The sequence below is a fragment of the Chelonoidis abingdonii genome, chromosome 4, assembly GCF_003597395.2.
Source record: "Chelonoidis abingdonii isolate Lonesome George chromosome 4, CheloAbing_2.0, whole genome shotgun sequence".
Lineage (NCBI taxonomy): Eukaryota > Metazoa > Chordata > Testudines > Testudinidae > Chelonoidis > Chelonoidis abingdonii.
Genome location: NC_133772.1, coordinates 8,284,024 through 8,302,001, shown reverse-complemented (window position 1 = coordinate 8,302,001; position 17,978 = coordinate 8,284,024). Strand labels below are relative to the sequence as shown.

The window sequence follows — 17,978 nt, the reverse complement described above, 5'->3', positions numbered from 1 at the left end:
TGACTATTTCTGCCAGGCACTCAGAACCCAGGAGAGATTCACTAACAGAGATGTTCATTGTTTTGATTACATACAATTCCCCAGAGTGTCACCCACTCCCCTACAGCTCTCCAGGCAGTTCTGAAGTCGATGTTACTCTCACATACAGGAATTATTTTTACTTTTGGATTTTCTGTTCACATGTGGGAGCGGAGACCATGTCCCACTCTGAAGCACAGCCTCTCAGGCTCATGACAACATGAGCTCTCTATGTCTAGAGAGTCACAGAGTCCTCCTGTTTCTGTGGAATCCTTCCCTAAAATGTGGCCTTTACCTGAGCCCTTCAGGTCAGCCAGCAGCAGGAATCCAAACCCAGCCCATAACATCAGAATCACCTTGCTACTCACCACTTTTTTGCCTATAAATGCAAACAGTCCAGCGGTGACTTCAGCAGCAAATATCACCAGCAAGCAGGCAAAAAACTGCAGAAGAGAAACAGAGTCGGTACTAGTTTATTTTACATAAGGCCCTTTATACAAACTACGGATCCCAAACCATTCCACAAGGCTCAATACCACACAACAGCAGCGGGAGGAAGGTGTTAGCAGGCAGAGGCAAGGGAGGAATGGTGTTTTCAGATTACATTTTCAATGAGATAAAGGGAAGATGAGGTAGAAATAGACCCCAGGAGGTCGCTCCAGATGGCAGAAGTGACAGAGGAGGCAGTCCCAGGAGGCAGCAGCTGAGTCAAGCTAGCAAGGGGATAATTTCACACACAGAAGCTCTTGAATGGGACCTGCTGGAGATGTTGGGTTAATAAAGTAGCTGCTCATTATGAGGAGTAAAAGCAAGTTACTGATCTCTGACCCCAGAGCTGTTCCCACCAGTGATGAAATGGTGCACCCCTGAAGGAGATTTCTATCACAATAACCTCCAGCACAGAGATGGTCCATCAAGCCTGTTACTTACTGCTCCAAGCAGGCACTGAGACTCCCGCACTGCTCCACAGCACCCAAAAAATCCAACTGTCGTCATCAACGCCCCTGCTCCCACAAGCACATACAGCCCTGTGGGGAAACCAGAACCAGTCAGTCTCAGAAGAGTTCAAGCAGAACAGCCTTTCAGGCATTACATCACTTTTCTTGGCAGGAAGGAGCCTGTCACCCATTCTCAGCCCTGTGTGTGCGCCCCAGGGGACAGTCCCCTCTATCTCTACAGCTCATCAACAGGGCTGCTGTGTCCCCCAAAGGGAACCAGTCACCTCCTTAGCTCTCCTAAGGAAGCTCCACAAAGGGTGCATGAAAAGAGTTCCATCTGTCAGGTCTCCTGTATGGAAACTTGCAAAGTCCAGCAAGAATTCTACTGCCTACCAATAGGGATTGTGTTTTATATATCACATCATATAGAATTGTCTTATAGCTAGTCACCATACAACAAGGAGCAGGAAATACAATCCTCTAAAGTCAGCACTGCTCAGGATCTCATCTCCCTGGAGTGTACGTTCTCTGTGGAGGAGAAAGCCTTTGCCACATGGAATTCCTGTGACACTGAAGCACCTGACCTGGCCTCTAATAGGACCCATCTCATAGAAACCTCCCTAGCTTTTCTAAAGCTTATGAGCTTGGTTTTGCCAGCTGATCCAGTGGGTGGTTGGGAAACACACTGGATTGTTGTGCAGGGGGTGAGTTTGGGAAGCCCCACAGAACCATGCTGCTGGGATGGCTGGGCACAGTGCTAACGACTCTCTGTCTCCTCCAGAAGGGAAGGCACAGATTCTATTGCATGGTGCTGTCCATGGCAGCTGTATTCCAGCTTTGGAGGATACTGCTGGCTACTGGAAAAGAGGCGTGGGGCCTGTTGGGAAACTGATGTCTCAGGAGAAATGGAATGAGACGATCACATTACAACACCTGTGGACAAAGACTGGCAATAAAAAGTCAACGTTTCCAAAGAAGATGCTGAGGGTCTGCCACTGTGAATCCCAATGCCAAGCTCTACCTTCACAGAGACGGGGCATCTCTCAATAGGTCAGTGGATACATGAGATGCTTCTCTATTTGGTATGTGGCTCTCTGTCTTTGGAGCGTAGCAGGGACACCGGTGCGTCGTATAATAGCCACGCTCCAGATCCATTAACTAACATGTGCCCTTCTAGCATACTGATGCAGATGCCAAAACATCAGACACCAAGAGCTGAGAGGGACTCATGTTATCAGCATAAGGCCAGGGACTTTCCTCCACAGCAGCTGCCAGCACAAGCAGCATGTGTTATACTAGGCAGTGTCATAAAGAAAGAGAGACAAACCGTGGTCAGTTGGTCTGGTAAAGTGGTTATGTAAGAAAGGGGCAAGCAGACCAACTCTCAGTCCAAGATTCTCATATGAACTGCAGGCAGTGCCTCCTGCAGGGCCTGTTGCCTCCAGCCAGATTTCATACTGCCCTCGTTTTCATCAGACATGGTCCGAGTGACCCTGCAGTAGCCGGTGGGAACACTGTGAACTGCCTCCATATTCTGGCTGGCTGTTCACAGCTAAGTGCTTCAGAGATAACTGAAGGGAGTGGGGGGTACTGCCCAGAAACTCTGGCTAACCTCTCTCTTGGACTTGTTCCCGGAAGAGCTTGGAGCCATCTGGGCAAAGGAGGTTTGCCTCTACAGAATTTGCATGGCATGAAGACTGGTCAGAAACAGTGACAATCATAAAATGTGATGTATTAGTGGATACTACAAGGTGTCTCAGGAGCAGGCTGGGGTGAGCCTGATCAGGTGAGAGAGGAGATGGGAGACCACAGAAAGGACCCTAGCGCTGAGGGACACAGGTTTGGCACCTCCATACATTTAAAACTAGACTGGCCAAAGTACAGTACTGTAGAAAATACTGTAGTGATCATCTCTGCCTCACTCTGAGAGCTATTCAGCTTTTGCCATCTCCAGCATCTCTGTGCACCTCTTAAGTGGCATGAGGTCACTTGCATGGTTTTGTGTTCTAGACTTTATCTGGGGGAGAGAGAGAGACAGGTGGGGGCTGCCTCTTCCAGGCAGAGATCACATCTTATTTAGATTTGTTAACTGTTTAATGATGAATGGATAATAATTCAGCCTGGCTGCAGGCTTTCAGTCAGAGCGCAAGGAGGGTGCTCATTACTCGATGGAATCTATGATGCCTTGTCCTGGGGTGCAGCGCTGACCACAAAGAGGCCTGCTGTCCAGCAAGCATCCTGCTACTCCAGCCTTTGCCATCTTTGCATGGGGCTGGGAACTCAGACATACTTAATGCACATCAAATGCTAAAATGAGCCTGCAGCACTTTCCATCCCACTCAGCATGTGGGGGATGGGGATGCTAAGGTCGGTTGTCCCACTAGAGGGCACAGTCAGTCCTGCTTTCAGAGTCAACTGTACATTTTGCATTTTCATACTTTTACTATTTTCTAATGTTAAACATTTTATTTTTTAAAATTGATCTGAATCTTTATCATTCACATAACTGCAGCACTGAATACACACTATGCCCTGCCACATCCAGATCTGCACAGAGACCCCACAGAAGGGCGTAGGGATAACTGAGAGGGAAATAATTAAATCCTCTGCATTCCCCAGTGCATCGTGGCAGCTCTCTTTTGGAGGACAAATTCTTTGGGGCTCTCTCTGCATTTGTGCACAATACATTCAGCACACAGGGATGCTAGGCAAAATAGCAGAGCTAGTCAAGAAATAGAAAATATTTCTTCAAAAATTCTGCAGAAAATAGTTAAATGTTAACAAAATTTTTCATCCAGTCCCATAAGATAGCATCATAATCTTATTACAACACTGACAGCCTCAGAACTGCAGTTTACTCAAACCATGGCAGAGTTCCTGCCCCCTTGTCCAGTAGCAAGGGATGATCTCACTGCCATGCCACTGCTGTCATTAAAGTGCCACACCAGAGGGTCCCTAATCCCGATGGCTTTTCTGTCTCTCTCCCTCTGTAATACACCTCTACCCCAATATAACGCGGTCCTTGGGAGCCAAAAATCTCACCCTGTTATAGGTGAGACCGCGTTACCTCAGGGTAGGGAGAGGAACTGCTCCCCCTGGCTTGCCATGTCAATCAGCTGTTTGGCCTGGCAAGCCTGGAAGGGAGTGGAGGGGGAAGCGGAATGGCAGCAGCACGCTCAGGGGAGGAGGCAGAGAAGAGCTGGAGCAGGGAGTGGTTCCTCTGCTCCTCCCCATTACTTGCTGCGGCCTCCTCCCGCCCCCTCACCAAGGCTTGCTGCGCCAATCACCTGTTTTGCGCGGCAAGCCTGGGAGGGAGGAGAAGCAGATCTGAGCAGCGCGCTCATGGAAGGAGGCAGAGGTGAGCTGGGGCGGGGGGACAGCAAGTGGGGAGGAGGGAGCGCAGAGGAACAGCTTCCCGCCTCAGCTCACTTCCGCTCCGCTCCGCCGCCTCCTCCTCCCATGAGCGCGTCACTCAGCTCCGCTTCCCCTCCCTCCCAGGCTTGGCATGCAAAACAGCTGATTGGTGTGGAAAGTCTGGGAGGGAAGGGGGAGAAGTGGAGCTGCGGTGTGCTCATGGGAGAAGGAGTAACGGAGCTGAGCTGTGGCAGGGGGGCCCTGAGGAGGGCTGCAGCAAGTAACGGGGGGACGCAAAGGAACTGTTTGCGGTAACATGAATTCGGATATAATGAGGTAAAGCAGGCCTGTCCCCCGCGCGCTGCTTTACTGCATTATATCTGAATTCACGCTATATCGGACTGCATTATATGGAGGTAGAGGTGTATCAATATCAAGAAATGGTGCAATATAAATCCTGCTAAAAGCTAGTAGCCAGATTATTTTTGTGATAATGACTGAAATGTTAATGGAAGAGCAGCTGCACCAGCTGTTACCCAGAGAAGTTGGATTTCCTGAATGTGCTTGCAGTTCAAAGATTCTGAATTTACCAGCTTCTTAGCACCATGCAGCTTATTATTTACCTAGAGTCTTAGCATAATTCATGCCATTGTAAATGCACACTGCAACAGGTTTTTGACTGGGTTTAAGGTAGGGATGTACATGGGTCTGAATCAGAGTTCATCTCCATGCATAGGATGAGGAAGGGTAAATCATTATCGGTGACATGCCTCAAGAACATCTTTCATCACGTCGCCCAATGTCACGTCTGCCGTTTTCTGAGGGGGCACTCGGCTCCCATGGTGATGAGTGTAGTGTAAATAGTGATACAGATTTCCTGGACCCTGCTCTGCATGTTACCCTCTGCCTCCTCCTTCATCAGTTATTGAACATCTTGGCTAGGGTCTTTCCTATTTCCCTTCATGTTGCCTCTAGCAAGATCAGATGAGGTTCTTTGGGGCCTGGGGCTCTGACCACTTTGAAGAGTCCTAATTGCATTTGGATTTGCTCTCGCTTCAGTGGCAAAGGCTTTTAGCATTTTAGTCACATGACTCATAGCTAAACTGCTGCCTCTCATCGGAGCTTCCCTTTTAAGGCATGTTATAGGAAGTGACTCTCACTGCACTCGCTAAATAAACTTGTCAGCTCCCAGAGTGGGCTGCCTGGTCTGGTGGCTGCAAGGGGCTGTGCTACCCGAGAAAAGCCACCTTCATACATCTCCCACTCAAGAGATCTCATCCCAGAACCCATCCCTGATCTTTCAGGGACTGCCGATGTCTGACGCACACTGCTGCCTCTAGCTGGAAAATACGAACAAGAGAGATTTTTAAAAAGCCAAAACTGAAATAGATTTTAAACGTCTTCTTCAAACACATATGCACACAGACACCAAATCTTTTGTTACAGGATGGAGGAGTGGGTGGGGGAGGTTCTGTGGCCTACGATATGCAGGGAGGCAGACTAGATGATCACCATGGTCCTTTCTGGCCTTAAAGTCTATGAGTCTAAAAATTGCCTGAAAACAAACTCGTTACCTGGTCCTTTCCTCTGAACAGGATGCACCTTCCTATGACTGAGTGATGGAAGTGGAGACAGAGATATGTCCCTGCACCAAACACAAAGAAGTACAAGGGCGAGGCCTCGGCCTCCTCAAGCTCAGAAATAGATTCCCTCTAAAAAGCAAGGCAGAAGAACTCTGCGTGAGGTGGAATGACAGCGGGAGGGTGTGGGAATGTGATAGCTGCTGCCACTGAATCAGCTGGCAGTATGGGAAATAGCACTGTACAGACCCCATTCCCCTCACAACCCTGCGTAGAAACACAGGTCCTCACTCAGATCTTCTTTGATATAACCAGCAGTATCCCCGCTGAACTCAATGGAGTTAGACCCATACAAGATCAACGAGGGATCAGTTGCAGTCATCCTAATACAATCACTGACATGGAGCCCTAGGTCATCAGTAACCTAAGCTGCAGAGTCAGAGGCCTGTGTTAGGCTCATTCCCTTCAAAGAGGCTGGGAGGCATGGGGAACCACCTCCATCTTTAGCTCTTACTGCCAGGGCCGGATTATGGTTCTGAGGGGTCTAAAGCTAATGGGAGAAAAGGGCCTAAGTCTGAACTACGTACAGGAAAAAAAAAAAATGAAGTCAAACATTTATCTACATACGTATTTATTTATGTAAAATTAACAAGCTTATTCTACTCTCACTACACTCAATTCTTCAAAACAACCAATTTTTTTTCTAGCTTTAGCTGCGGTAAACTAATGAATGTCATTGTAATTCAAAGACCTGACGATTTCATTCTCATTGCTCAAGAAGGACAAAGAACTGAGATGCTTTTGAGTCATGGTGGATCGGAGATCATTTTTGAGCCTTGTTAGAAGAGAGAAGGAACATTCTCCACTACAGTTAGTTAACATTAGCGACAAATACAGCTGTAAAGCAGTTTCAACATTTGGGAAACATTCTGTCACATTGGATTCAGTGATAACTTGGTACATCCAAATAGATTTGCTTTCGCCATCTTTTCTCTGTATATCTGAGCATGATGTGAATTCAATAAATTGAAGAAATTCTTTAGTAAAATCTACTGGGAGATCCTCTGGGTAATTCTGACACAGATGTTTGATTCCTTCACTGACATCGGAACTTGAAATGTTAGGTGAAAAATTTGTCAGTACACTAAAGGTTTTGTCAATATTTTTGTAAGCCTGGAGCCTCTACTGAACTCTTCAGTTTGTTGACGAAGTATTAACTCTGAAGGCCTCCTTGTCGCTGAATGAGTGGGCAGTTGCATCGTCACATGTCTTGTCTTTTGTGGTGTTTGGCTGACTTATACTCATGGTTAGCAGTCCTTGCAGCCCCTGAATTTCATACTCATCATTACTATCCCGCATTTGTTGAAGAACAGTTCCAAGATTACTCAGGTTTACAGCAGTGGAAAGGTCACTCTGAACACTTTGCAAGCTAGACTGCACCTGCTGAATGGCTGAAGTATATTATTCCAGAGCTCACAAAAAATACCAGTTTCCAAAGTGTGCATTGCATCACTCAGGATCTTCGCATCTTTTCTTGTTGCTGATTTTTGAGGTTCATCATCCTTGATGCTCTCTAGCGCTTCAAGGATGTTGGGGTATTGAAGAATAACTGCATTCACAGCTTCAGCGCTGGCACTCCACCGTGTCTCTGAGAATGATTTGGGCACTGGGCATCCCTTTGGTAGTGAATCTCTAAGAATCATCCAACAACTGGTTGATGCAGAGAAAAAAAACTGTACAATTCTTGGACAAATCCAAAAAAAGTAACTGTTTCAACACAACAATCCATAGCAGATTGGTCAGCAAGGTTGGGTGAGTGTGCAGCACATGGTACATAATCAACCAAAGCACTGCGCTCTTTCATCTTTGCCTGCATCCCTGAATATTTGCCACTCATATTCCTTGCATTGTCAGAGCTTTGGCCATGACAAAGGCTGATGTCAATCCCATTTTCGGTAAGGAAATCGAGTAGGTACAAGATACGTTTCTCCCCTGTGTGGCTGGTGATGTTTACGAAGATCATGACATGCTCAACTGGTCCACTGGGTAGCGCATAACTCAAGATGACAGCTGACCTATGTTACACATCTGGTGTTGAGTCAACAGACACTGAAAAATATCCCACATCTTTAATCTCATCTACAATGGCTGATAGTGTCTTCTTTGGCAACAGTGCAATAAATTCATTACAAATAGTCTTTGATAGATACAATGTATGGCCTTTTCCACGATTTGCATGTTCATTGATGTGCTGAGCTAAGAAAGGATCGAACTTAGCAATTAGCTCTAGAACACCAAGGCAATTGCCATTGTGTTTCGATCAGTCTCATCTGAGCCACGGAAAGCCAGACCACGCTCTGCAAGAAAAACTATGGTTTCAACTACATGTCTGAGAACGTTCTTCCAATAAGCACAAGCTTTTAAAAACTGATTTTCCATTTGGGTATCAGTTCTGCCACTAACTTTCTTTTGGGCATGGTAGCTGCTAACTGACAATGTATATTGCTCACTCATTGCATGATTCGTAATGAATGCAATATTATTCCAATCACTGAAGCCTTCACAGAACATTCCCCACTTTCTGGTATCAAAAACCAGGCAGCAATAAAAACAGTACGCTTTCTTCTTAGAAGGCAAATAGATGAGCCGTTCTTGCTTGCCAATCTGTTTGTTAGGCGTCACATATTCAAACACTGATTTGATCAGATAATGATTCTGATTGCTGTACTCTCGCTTTGTCAATGAAAAATCAGCATGTAGATTCTGGTGTTTCTGTGGGTCCTTCTCAGTCCAATATGCAATGAGATCTTGAGAAGTCATGTCCCACTCATCTGGATCATTGGAGAAGGATATTTTTGTATTACTATCACTGGGAAAGTGTTCAGAGGAGTGGGGTGAGACTGCAGGGAGAGAAGTCACAGGAGGCTGCTTCTTTTCATCAGGTGCAGGCACAGCAGGTTCACTTGGGCTGGTATTTGCCTAGACTTCCTCACCACCAGACTTAGCTGGAGGAAAAAACGTTAGGAGAGAAGGAGTACCTTCCAGCACTACATCTTGTCTTTGCCGTCTTTCTTTGGCCTCCTTTAATTTCTGCCATACTCCTTTTTTCTAGATGGTTTCTTTTGTCCAGTGCAGGCCTACTGTGTAAGAAGTTCAATATTGCTTGGACCCACAGACACTTACTTAACCGCAAAGACAAAATCACAACCACCATAAATTGAATTCACAATCTTGATGGATTAATTTGTACAAAGCAATATCTAATGAGACAAAAAAATTCTGAATGCCCCGCTACTGTCACTCAGCTATTACTTCAATATGGGATGGAGGACCTACAGTACTGCCTAAAATAGCAGGCCCTAAGGCTATAGCCTTATTAGCCTCTGGGTTAATCTGGCCCTGTTTTGTGCCTCTGAGCTGTTTCCCACCTTTGAGCTTTTTCCCTTGTGAGCCACAAAGCCCCGGAGGTCACTAATCTGCACCCACATCAGAGGAGGAGGAAAAACCATGAGCATGTGTGCACAGGGTGGGTGTTTGATTACCACAGACACTGAGGCAATAATAAATAATTAAAAAAATAAATAAATAAATAATAATAATCTGGTGCAAGTGAAAAAGAGAGTGAGGGGCAGATCAAGGCCAAAGGGGCCAGTTTCAGTCTGACAAGTTTTAGCCACTTCTCTTCCCACAAATACCTTTTGTTTGCAGCTGAATACGATCTCTACAGGTTAAGGTGACCATACGTCCCGTTTTAAACCCTGTCCTGGTTGTCCTGACTTTTTTGACAAAAGTGGGCAGCCTCGCATGGGGGAAGGGGTGAGGGCTTGGACTAACCCCACACAGTGTCCCATTTTCCCTTTGGAAAATATGGTCACCCTAATACAGGTGGAAACAAAGCCAGCGTTGTTTGGGTTCTGTAAGTGAGAGCTTTTGTTTGGACTTAGGGTGACCAGATGTCCTGTTTTTAAAGGGACAGTCCCGTTTTTGGGACTTTTTCTTATATAGGCACCTATTACCTCCCATCCCCGTCCTGTTTCTTTTCCACAGTTGCTATCTGGTCACCCTATTTGGACTCCAAGGACAGGCTGTTCACACCACCTCCTCTTGCAACTACATACATTCTGCTTCCCTAATCTCTGTCAGTGCTTTGGGGACAGCAAGGTCAGATCTGCCCACATGCTTGTTTGAGTCCCTTGCTGTTTGTTCAGTGCGATGGTACTCTTCAGTGCTTTACTTTGGATGCTGGGGGCAGGTGCCTGCATGAAGAGAAAGTACTGAATATGGCCACATTAATGTGACATTGAGTGTGAAGGCCAAATCTGGGACCTTATTACAGACCTGGAGAAAACTTCCATTTGAATGGCCCAGCCTGCGGCTCCTCACAGCTTGGGAATTCACCACATCAAACAACTCATGCTTTCCAATTTAGCAAAGTAACCCACCAGGTACACTCGGCCCATACATTGCATACAGGAGGATGAAGCACCTCTCATGTAACTGAACCCAATATGGTCAATTCTAACAGACAAACTACTTGGTGTGATTTTATGGCAAAAAGGACATTCACGGATTTATAGATTTTTAAGGCCAGAAGGGACCACTGTGATCTTCTAGTTTGACCTCCTGTATAACACAGGCCACAGAACTTCTCCAAAATAATCCATTGAAAATTTTCTTTTTAGAAAAACATCTAATCTTGATTTAAACATTGTCAGTGATGGAGAATCCACCGTGACCAATACGGTTAAGGTGACCATATGTCCCGTTTTAAACCTTGTCCTGGCTGTCCTGACTTTTTTTGACAAAAGTGGGCAGCCTCGCATGGGGGAGGTCCAATAGTTCATTACTCTCACCATTACAAATATACACCTCATTTCCACTCTGAATGTATCTAGCTTCAGCTATTGGATTGTGAGACACCATTCTCCGCTAGGTACTCGGTCGGTACTTACAGACTGTGATCAAGTCACCCTTAACCAGGGTGGATAAAAATCAATGATTTAAAACTAAAACAAATCTAAAAAATTGGATTTTTTTGATAAAATGCTTTTTGAGGGAAAAAACGTATCTAAAGATAGGTTTATTTAAAATACATTATAGCTCAAAGATACTGCCTCATGGAATAGGGATTATAAATTCTAATTCTATAGTATGAGACCATATAGTCTTATAATGTTTAAGAACAGTTTTGTAAATGAGTTCCAATAGTTCATGGATTAGGGACCCAATCTCATGGGGTTCCAGGGGCTTCTGTATAGATTATTTAGGTTAATCTTTCTATCTACCCAATGAGACTCAGTGCTCAGTCTAGAAGATACCATCAGAGATGCTTAAGTTTGCAGCTCTAAAACTGTGGATTTGTGTCTCCAGAGAAAACATGCTTGTTAACAGCAAAAATGTTTTTAAATAAATAATATATAGAGGTGAGAAATAACAGACCTCAACCCTATTGTCCCTCTGCAAATTTGTGTACACACAGTCAATCCCTTACCTCTCTCTAAAGTGTGCAAAGTTTCAAAAAGTTCAATGAATAGAAATTGTTGGGGGGAATAGATCTGGACAAGGAAAGAAGTCTGGAGATAAATGTGAGAAGGAGGGACAGGCAGTAGAAACAAAAGTGAAACTGTTTGAGCAGCATATTCCAGAAGTCTTGAGGTCTTTCTGAGTGTAGCCTTCATTGATTTGAGATCTACCATACCATTCTCTCACTAGAAGGGAAAACTATAATGGCAGCAGGCCATAAAAGAGACCCAGTTTGGGAATATTTTAATGAAGTTTCTCTACCTGTGGGTAAGTAAGACAGGCATGCGTGCAAAATGCAAACAGTGCAACAAAGAAATGCAAGGCCTGGTTGCCCGAATGAAACAACATCATGAGATGTGTTCCTTCTCAGGAGGAAGCTGCATTGAAGATGATGAAAGGAACATGTCTGAACATGCAGGATCTTCAGGTTGGTAAACTTTTTATTTCATACTTCTTTCTTAAGGACTGCCTGTCTTCCTTCTGGACTATTCTTGAATTCTCATGTTTGAGCAAAAAAATATAGTTGTTACTCTATGGTACTATCATTGTTTAGATGCAGTTGTGATAAAAAAATAAAATGCTGAAATAGGCAGATCTTCCTTTTACAATTTCACCTTTAAAGTAGTACTGAGTGTCAGTGAATGCAATGAGTATACTAAATGAGCAGTATGGTAATAATAATTAAATAACTGCATTGACTTATTTGTGTTAGGAGAATCCATCCTCAAACATAAAGGATTCTGAAGACTATGGCCACTTCAAGATCACCATCTGTCTATAGTTCAGAGTTATCTGCCAATTATAGTGTTTCAGTCACATCAGTTAACATCACATAGCCACAGTATCCTGTAGCAAAAAGAAAAAAAAATCCCCATCATCCAGAAACAACCATAGAGATAAGTTTGTGATAAGAACCAGCAGATCACAAAAACAGGTAATTGATGGAAAAAACTGCCTCGTTTGTTTATGCAACAAACTCTTCTTTCCATATGATTGAGAACCCACACTTCATTAACATGGTTCAGTCATTAAGACCAGGATACAGTCCACCCAACAGAGCAGATGTTGCAGGCAAATTGCTGGACAAAGTGTATGAAAGAGAAATTTAGCAACGTGCAAAAGGTCTAGAGGGTAAAATTGTTAACTTGAGTCTTGATAGGTGGAGCGACGTTCACAATGATCCTGTTGTATGTGCTTGTGTGACAACAGAAGAAGGGAATGTCTTCCTTACAGAAACAATTGATACATCAGGAAATGCACAGACATTGGAATACTTACAAGTAGCAGGAGTAAAAGCTATAGGAAACTGAAAAAAATTTCAAATGACTAGTATGCATCTTGGTCACAGACAATGCTGCAAATGTATGCAAGATGAGAAGAAATTACTTAGAAGAGAGTGAAGAGAATTCTAAGCTAATAACATACGGTTGCAGTGCTCATTTGATGCACCTCCTAGACAAAAACTTCAGTGTTCCAGAAATAAAGGCGAATGTTGTTGAAATTGCAAAATACTTCTGTAACAACAACTTTGCAGCAGCAGCTGCTCTGAAAGAAATGGAAGTAACCAAGCTAACTCTCCCACAAGACGTGCAGTGGAACTCTGTAGTGGACTATAGCACTATATCAAGAACTGGCCTAATCTGATGACAGTTTGTGAACAAAATAGTGAAAAAATAGATAGCCCTGTCACAGCCAAAGTTCTCAACATTGGGCTTAAGAGAAATGTTGAACACCTGCAGACTACCCCGAAGCCTAATTCTGTAGCCTTGAACAAAATGCAGGGAAACAGCTGTTTTATTGCTGATGCTGTTGAAATTTGGAAGGAACCGAGTGAGATCTTAAAAAGAGAACTATGCAATGAAACTGTAAATTACAAGCATTAAAAAAAAAAAAAAAGAATGGGACAAGCACTATCTCCAGCTCATTTTCTTGCAAATATTCTCAATACTTGGTACCAGAGTCAAACCTTAACTGCTGAAGAAGAGGAGTTGGCTATGACATGGACATCCAGCAATCATCCCTCCATAATGCCAGCTATAATAAACTTCAGAGCTAAGGGTGAACCATTCAAGAAATATATGGTTTGCTGATGTTTTAAAGAAAGTCACACCAGTGAACTAATGGAAGTCACTCAAGCACTTGGGTTCAGAGACTGTTGAAGTGATAATCTCACTTGTAACAGCAGTAGCTTCTTCTTCCAACGTAGAAAGAATATTTTCTTTGTTTGGATTAATTCATTCCAGACTAAGAAATCGTTTGGGATCTGAAAAAGCAGGAAAGCTTGTTTTTCTTGTCCACATTATGAACAAACAGGAAAATGAAGGTGAAGACGACTGAATTAGCTGCCGAAGCCAATATTTAAAGTTTCTCATGTTGACCTGGCTGACATAGTCGATTTAATTTTTGTTTTTTTAAAACAAATATTTCTTTTAACTATTTTAGTTAATAACAATTTTAACAAAAACAAATCTGATTAAAAAAATTTGAATGTTTAACTATATACTTAACTATATTCATATGCTTGTTTTGTTAAAATATTATATGTTTGCTATTGAAGAAAAAAATCCAGAATACATAATGTTGTTGTTTCAGTTAAATAAAATAATTTTAATGTCCGTTTGGTGATGTTCTCCTCCTAATACAGGATGGCAAGAAAATCCTCCAAATATTAATGATTAACTTGTTGAATTGGAGATAGTTCACCTCCGTCTGACTTCATAAATATTTGCCTCAATTACCTTTGGCAAATGAAATAGCCAATCATTCATTGTCTGATATAGCTGTAAAACTAATCTGAAAAGTTTTCAAAATAAATCACTTAAAAATGTATAGTGTGTACCTTCTAAAAATGAAACCTACATTTATCTCTGAGTTGTGAAGAATATGTATTAACATTATAACAACCAACAAGAATGCACTTTTATGTAGAAATCCATGATTAAATCGAGTTTTCCTGACTAGTGATTTAAATCAAATCCACTCTGCCCTTAACCTTCTCTTTGTTAAGTCAGAGTGAGCTCTTTGAGTCTATCACTATTAGGCAGACAGCTGGCTGTGAAGGGTCTGGGAAGAAGTGTCACTTTGCAATAGAGCTGGTAAAAAATGGGGTCTCATCTAGGACAATTATTTTTGTGAAAAAATCTAATTTTTGACTACCATTTTTTGTTTTTTTAAACAATTTTTTTTGGGGGGGAAACCCTTCAAGTTTTTCAGTATTTTTGGAGATTTTTCATTTTGAAACAGTGAGGAAATGCTCACCTCACTGTTTTATGTTCTCTCTCTTAAAAAAAAATGGGTAAAAATGTTAAAGTTAAAAACAGGAAGTAACACTTTCATTTTTAGCAATAACATTCTTCCTCTTTAAGTGAGAAAATAACACAACCCTTCGACTTCTTTGTCCGTTAGAAAAGAGGAAGTGGGAAAAAATGGAAAAGAAGCCAGTTTTTTATACTTTTCCAACTGGCAAAAGTTGCAAAGCTGAAAGGAAGTGGGGAGAAGTAGTTTGGACCACATTTCCTTAATTGTACAAATTTTCCTATAGGAAAACCATTACTTCCCAATGGGAAGATTTCAAATGGGGATTTTTCCAATGACAATTCCCATAGGAAAGGTTTCCATTTAGCACAAGCAGAGCTGGCTGGAAATGAGGGCAACCTCAGACAGAGAAGCCTACAGCCACCAGCAGGGAAGGAGGGCAATGCAGATGTAAGGTTTAGATCCCCCCATGTTCACAGCATGGAGCGCCACAATATTGTGTGGCCTGAGAAAAAACCCCACACAAGACAGAATCACTTTAATTTGCACTTTCTAGCCTCTCTCACTACTGCATGTGTCCTGCTCAGGCATGGGAATGGGCAAATTAGTCTTCCCTGGCTACTGATAGAAAGCTATGGGACAGGATGCTATTTCTTTTTCTTTCCCTTGGCTACAAGGATACATATTCTATTTTGGAATGGGTAGGAGGCAACAGCTACCTAGCTTGAAACAGCATCTAGTAACAAGGATAAAGGGAATTTTGTGCAGCACTCAGAGCTGAATGGAACATTTGTCCTAAGCACTGACTGCGGAATTCTATCACCCTGAATTGTTTAGGAAAAGGAATGGACAGACCTTTACAGCTGCAAACTAGGGCATATTGGAGCATGTGTTGGGGGCAAGAGACAGCCCCCATTTCTGAGATAGAATGAAAGGCTCTGTCAGAGATCTGCTCCTTTGTTGCCTCTGAGCTCTTATACACACATGCACATCTACAAACAACACAACTTCACATCAGTTAACCTCAATGGATGATTACTTGTGTGTGTGATAAGTTCTTAATCTGTCAGAAATCCCACAGCACCAGAAACATCCCAGCTGTTGACGAAGTAACAAATGCACCCTTAGAACCAATCCTGATCTCTGCTTCCATTATGAAGGATCACAAAATGGATAGGGATAGGAATTCAAATTCTGTTCGAGGTAGAGCAGAAACATTAAAACACAAGCCAGTGAACCAGAAACCCATTAGTCTGTGTAATAAAAGCAAGCCTCTTCCCAGACAATGCATACCAATGGCCTTGCTCAGCTACTTTCCCATGACACAGTTTTACTGGGGAGTTGAATATATATAAGTTCTATGCAGCATCTCCTGCCAGGAGGAGTTAAACTCATTCATAGGGTCTGTTTTCTCCAAAATCCTGCTCACAGCTTTGAGACATGGACCCATGTCTGAGGTCCATCACTATGGAGCAGTGGGAGATAAAGGCACAGTGTCTCTGTGTGGTCTTTTTTCACATGGGTTTCTTATTTACCTGGCTCTCTGTAATTTTATGGGCATTTTTTTCCATTTTAAATAGGTCTCCTCGCTCTCCTGGGCTGAGAAGCCAACACTGCACAAACAGCCAAGTGTTCAGTCTCCACTAACTGAGAAAACAAGTAGCCCCGTACTTGGCATGATGCAGCCAGAGCCAGCAATGGCAGAAGATCCCAACAGCCAGACTTGACTGGAAGAGATTTCCACTGAACTACTCAGTAACTCCAGGGAATAGCTACTGGCTTACTATAGTACTGCAAGTAACTACAGTCCCATAGGCAATTGCATATTCTCCCAGGCGAGGGCTGACAACAGTGACAGGGGCTCTCAGATCCCAAGGCTTCATTTGGTGACATTGAGAAACCGAAGGTGCACAGGCTTTGTGGTGGAAAAATCAGAAACACACTTGAGTTGCTGGAAATCATGGGCCATATCCTCAGCTGATGTAAACTAGAAAAGTGTCTCCAAAAGAGCTACATCGATTTACACCAGTTGAAGATCTGGCCCCATTATTCGACGTGCACAGATTTTTACTACAAATATTCCTATCCAATAGGTTTACAAAACAGGAGAGCAACCAACTGCTGTTAGCAACTGGAGAGAAATGAAGTTATGGATTTACAAACAGAGGGAGATGGAACTCACAACTTCCCATGAGCATAGCAGATAAACATAAGCACACCCTGTAACTACTGTGAATTTAATAGTTACTTTGTTGTTATGAGGTTTGCTTTTAACTGACAAAGTGATAACACAGGTTTGACCACTTCACTGTAGTATTTGCCTAATTTACCATTTTTCCTTCCTGCAACTTTTTAAAATGTAACTGTCAAACATGTTATATTTAGACAGCTATTTAAAGCAAAAGAAGCTCTATGTGATACTGATGAGAGTAACTGACAAGAGATTATCATGTTCCAAATGGTGATTTCAAGTTGCACTGTAGAGCTGCTGATTTCAGAATCACTTAAGCGTTCCAAACAGCAACAAGTACATGTGCTTCTGTTAATACATTATAATTTCCGAATTTAATTCTAAAATAAGCACCACTACAATGTAACCGCCCATCCTGCATTTCTGCCCCCTTAGTTAGCATATTTCCATGAAAACAGAATCTTTGTTTTTTTTATTTGCATTAGATTCTAGAGGCCCATTGGCTAGACACTTACAACACACTCTCAGAGCAGAATTAGCCTACTACTGTTGTTTATTCCCCCATCTTAAATCACTTCACAACCCTAAATAATTTTGTTGCAAGAATGTACAAACTAACATAGTGCAGTCATTGTCTATACCAGAACATGGAGGTAGTATGCAGGGAGCATGTGCTATAAAACACTGAGCTAATATCTAAATAAGGTACCAGCGTATGCTAGTCTTAGACATAGATTCATGACAGACAATTTTTAATGGAGCTTCAACAGTCCCAGTAGACTTCAAGATTACATGTGGCTTGATTAGTAACAGAAAAGTTATATTCCCTAGCGCTGTGTAAATCTGTTCAAAGGTACTGCAGGCTGACTTGTTTATCACCCAGCACCTGTGGTTATGTCAGTACTACGAAATGTACTGCCCTTGTGATGTCTGAATGCAAACACGGAGAATTTCTGGGTGCAAGTGCACAACAGTGAAGAGAATAATGAGGACCATCCCTTCCAGGTTGTTTAAAATCAACCGCCTCAACCTTGGCTTTTGGAGCACATGTAAAACTGTTGGTATATACAGTCCATTAATAAACTTGGCAGTACAGTTCATACTGGGCAGATGAGAAAT

At 42.9% G+C, this 17,978-nt stretch overlaps 1 protein-coding gene across 4 annotated transcripts in view; it reads right to left on the bottom strand.

The window, feature by feature from the left end:
• Window positions 1-17,978, bottom strand: part of TSPAN2 (tetraspanin 2) — a 48,180-nt gene that overhangs the window by 9,933 nt on the left and 20,269 nt on the right. For all 4 annotated transcript variants that reach the window (XR_004373982.2, XR_004373983.2, XM_032782529.2 and 1 more), the window contains exons 3-4: window positions 949-1,046; window positions 387-461 (exon numbers count right to left, since the gene is read on the bottom strand). Coding sequence is in view for 2 of the 4 variants with exons in the window: in XM_032782529.2 (XP_032638420.1) it covers window positions 387-461; window positions 949-1,046 (173 nt within the window). In the remaining 2 variants the exon portion in view is untranslated. The remainder of the gene's footprint in view (window positions 1-386; window positions 462-948; window positions 1,047-17,978) is intronic.